Here is a 3,316-nt window from a genome sequence, read left to right as displayed (position 1 = left end):
TTTTTTTTGAATTGCTCAAATTCTCGTAAATTTTTTTCAAGTTTTATAAACGCTTAATTTGAGGGAATTCTTCAATTGGGATATTGACCCTTTTCCTGTAAGATCGTAAAACTTCCATAGTGACTTTCCGTGCGCACGCATCTTCAAAACCACGTTGGAAATAGTCTCCGTCACTCCGACAGCAGAGCAAAGGCCTGTGACAACAAACCGCTTTGACAGAATGCAACCGGCTACACATGCGTAATCCGTCGCCCGTTGGTCAATTTTAAGTTGGCGCTCCAAAAATCTGACTTCGCCTGCGCGATGTTGTCTCACTCTGTACCATTGGAATTTATATAATGTCTACTCACTTTGCTTACAGGAAAAGGGTCAATTCCCTGGCGTAGAGACGTACAGCAGCATCAAAATTTTTGTCACACTTTCCAAATATTAATAGCATGTCTGTCGAAAACCTTTCAAAGCAAACGAAAATTGAAAATATTTGGCTGACAGAACTATTTGTCATAATTTTGGTCCTGACACTTACTGTCTATGCGTTCATTATTATTTAAAAATAAAAATTAATCAAATCTGTCTATGAAACGTAAAATGGGTTGCCTATGCATAAATATTCTGACCACTGAATCAGATAAAAAATGAGCAGCCTGTACAAAACTTGACTTTTTTTGTCTTTTTGTTTTAATAATGTATATTTATTTTTTAATAGTGTTATATTTATTTAATGTATGGAATGCAAAAAATAAAACAAATATTGTACAATCTTAATGAAAATATAATAAACTATAATACATCATAGAATACTACTTTAACAAAAATTATACTTATACACAAATTAACACTACCACACCCAACTAAATTCAACTAAATCGAAGATGGTCCATTTTTACTTTTGTAAGGACAGTGTTCACATTTGTACCATTTAGCTTCAATTTAATCCTAATGGTGGTTATTTATATGTGACTTTAAACCACTATTGTTTTTCGTTTTATATGGACAATAATCGCACTGATACGCTTTGATTTCCAAATGGACCTTTACATGCCTTGTTAACTGAGTTTTCGTTTTACTTTTGTATGAACAATTTGCACATTTATACCACTTAACTTCTCCTTCGCCCAAATGTCGATAATTTACATGACTTTTTAAATTCGATGCATGTTTAGTTTTGAATGAACACTGTTCACATTCATACCACTTAACGTCTTCGTCGTCCAAATGTCGAAAATTCACATGATTTTTTAAATTCGACGCATGTTTAGTTTTGTATGCGCAACTTTCACATTTGTACCACTTAATTTTTTCTTCGTCTAGATGCTGTGCAGCTACGTGTACGTTTAAGGATCTTTTATGCTTAGTTTTGAAAGAACATTCGTTGCAGTCATACCATTTAACGTCTTCTTTGTTCAAGTGTAAGTTGTTTATGTGCTTTTTTAAATTAGTGTTTGTTTTGGTCTTGAATGAACATTTTTGGCACTTGTGCCATTCAATATTTTGTTCATCTAAGTGAAGTAGATTTATGTGCTTTCTTAGATCTGTTTTATGTTTACTTTTAAACGGACACTTGTCACATGCATACCGCTTGTTCAAAGTGTGGTTTCTTACATGTCGCCTTAAATTATGTTGGAGTTTAGCTTTGTAAGAACATTTAACACAGTAATACCAACGTGTTCCGTCAGTTTGCTCAAAATCGAAACTGTATGTGACATTTTGTTTCAGAGAATTAACAATTTGAAGATTTTCCTTATTTCTCGCGCATGCTGAAGTATGCTGAAGCCACTTTAAGGAGAAATTTGTTTCAAAGTTGCACTTTTTACAAACGTAGATTTGTATGTGGAAATCCTCACTTGATAAATCCTCTCCACATTCTCTCTTCAGGTTAAAGCCATGATATTTATTAATGTGTTGTTTGAACAAAAGCGATAGTTCTGTTTTAAAATCGCAGTCTTTACAGTAATACACTTCAATTTTGGCGTTTTCACACGCAAAGTCTTCCAGAGATGAACGGTGTCGCTTCACATGGTCCGTCATAAGAAAAAATGATGTTGTAAAGTAGGGGCATAGTTTACAGTTGTGTATTTCTAAAGTTAACATTGAAGTTGCCTAAAATCGTTTTATCACAGTATGAAAGAATACTGGTGCATTTCTTACCCAAAATTTCGCGGAACACATGCAACTTGGACGCACATAACAGCACAATCACAAATTAAATCCACTAGTGCAACATAACCTCAAACCTCAAATCATTAGTCCAAAACAGTAAACAATGCAGTAAACTGTCATATTAAAAGACCTTATATTATTAGTAGACGTTACACAATACCCATTTGTGCGTGACTTAGCAGTGCCACAGAATACCATACAGTAAGGACAGCTTTTGAAAGCCCCATAAGAAATACACGTAATCGACCGTTGGGTAAGGACATGACCTTGAATTTTGGCTTGAAACTGTAGTGGCAAACCTTGTTACTAAATAAAATTTACCACCATGTCAACATTGTGCGTCAAATTTGACATTTTAGATGTTTGGTATTTAATATTGTAACTGTGATTTATTATTTTTACTGAATAGAAAATGCGCGTTCGAACAAATAAATAGAATAAATAATCTTATGGAAACTGTACACAGGGCACAGGGGTGCGGTATGCTGGTATGGACACAATTGCGAGGGCTGCTTTTATATATCGGCCACATGAAGGTAAAATTGAGTTGGTAGAAAATAGTGAAGCAAATCGTTTTTCTAGGGCTGCAACATAAAAGGTGAATGCTTCATGTAGCATCTTGAGCCCGCCACTCACGTTCCAACGCCGCAGTACAATTGTGTTGGATACGACGAAATTGAAGTGTTTTTGAACGTCTGTGTATGCGATCAAGCAAATCGGTTGGATGTGGACGGTCGGTGAGCAAGTCTGTCTGCAACAATACAATCGTGTTGTATTGGATGGAAATTTGATCATGTGTGGACATGACTCGACAGTGTATGTTATTCAAACCGTGAGAGCAGCTATAAAAGTACATTTTCGTCATTTTGTCGGACATGTTGTCATCACGATCGCAAATTTTTAACTGCAAGGTCGTAACTTGTGTGTGTACTACGGCTTTTTAACAGAATTGTACAACAGTTGCATCCAATACAATCGTACTGGGACGTTGGAACGTGAATGGAAAGATTTAGGATTACCAAAATGGTGAATCATCATCAAAGGCGTTGAAGTGACAGAGAAGTTTATCATATATGATGACATTACGTGCAACGGCAAAATAACTACATGTTTCACAGGTATATTTCATCAAGCATTTCTTCATTAAGTATCCACA

The 3,316-nt window shown here is 35.3% G+C and overlaps 1 protein-coding gene across 1 annotated transcript; it reads right to left on the bottom strand.

Moving 5' to 3' along the window:
* Positions 1-805: 805 nt before the first annotated feature.
* On the bottom strand, positions 806-2,604 carry LOC135142075 (zinc finger Y-chromosomal protein-like). Its single transcript, XM_064073735.1, has 2 exons — positions 2,149-2,604; positions 806-2,100 (listed from the first exon to the last, which is right to left on the bottom strand). The coding sequence occupies exons 1-2, from the start codon at positions 2,167-2,169 to the stop codon at positions 937-939; spliced, it is 1,185 nt and encodes a 394-aa protein (XP_063929805.1). The 5' UTR covers positions 2,170-2,604; the 3' UTR covers positions 806-936.
* Positions 2,605-3,316: the final 712 nt, after the last annotated feature.

The sequence above is a fragment of the Zophobas morio genome, unplaced genomic scaffold (assembly GCF_036711695.1).
Source record: "Zophobas morio isolate AGI-343-1 ecotype UQ-CSIRO unplaced genomic scaffold, CSIRO_AGI_Zmor_V1 ptg000046l, whole genome shotgun sequence".
Lineage (NCBI taxonomy): Eukaryota > Metazoa > Arthropoda > Insecta > Coleoptera > Tenebrionidae > Zophobas > Zophobas morio.
Note: the sequence above shows the minus strand (reverse complement) of the source record. Positions and strands in the feature narration are given on the sequence as shown.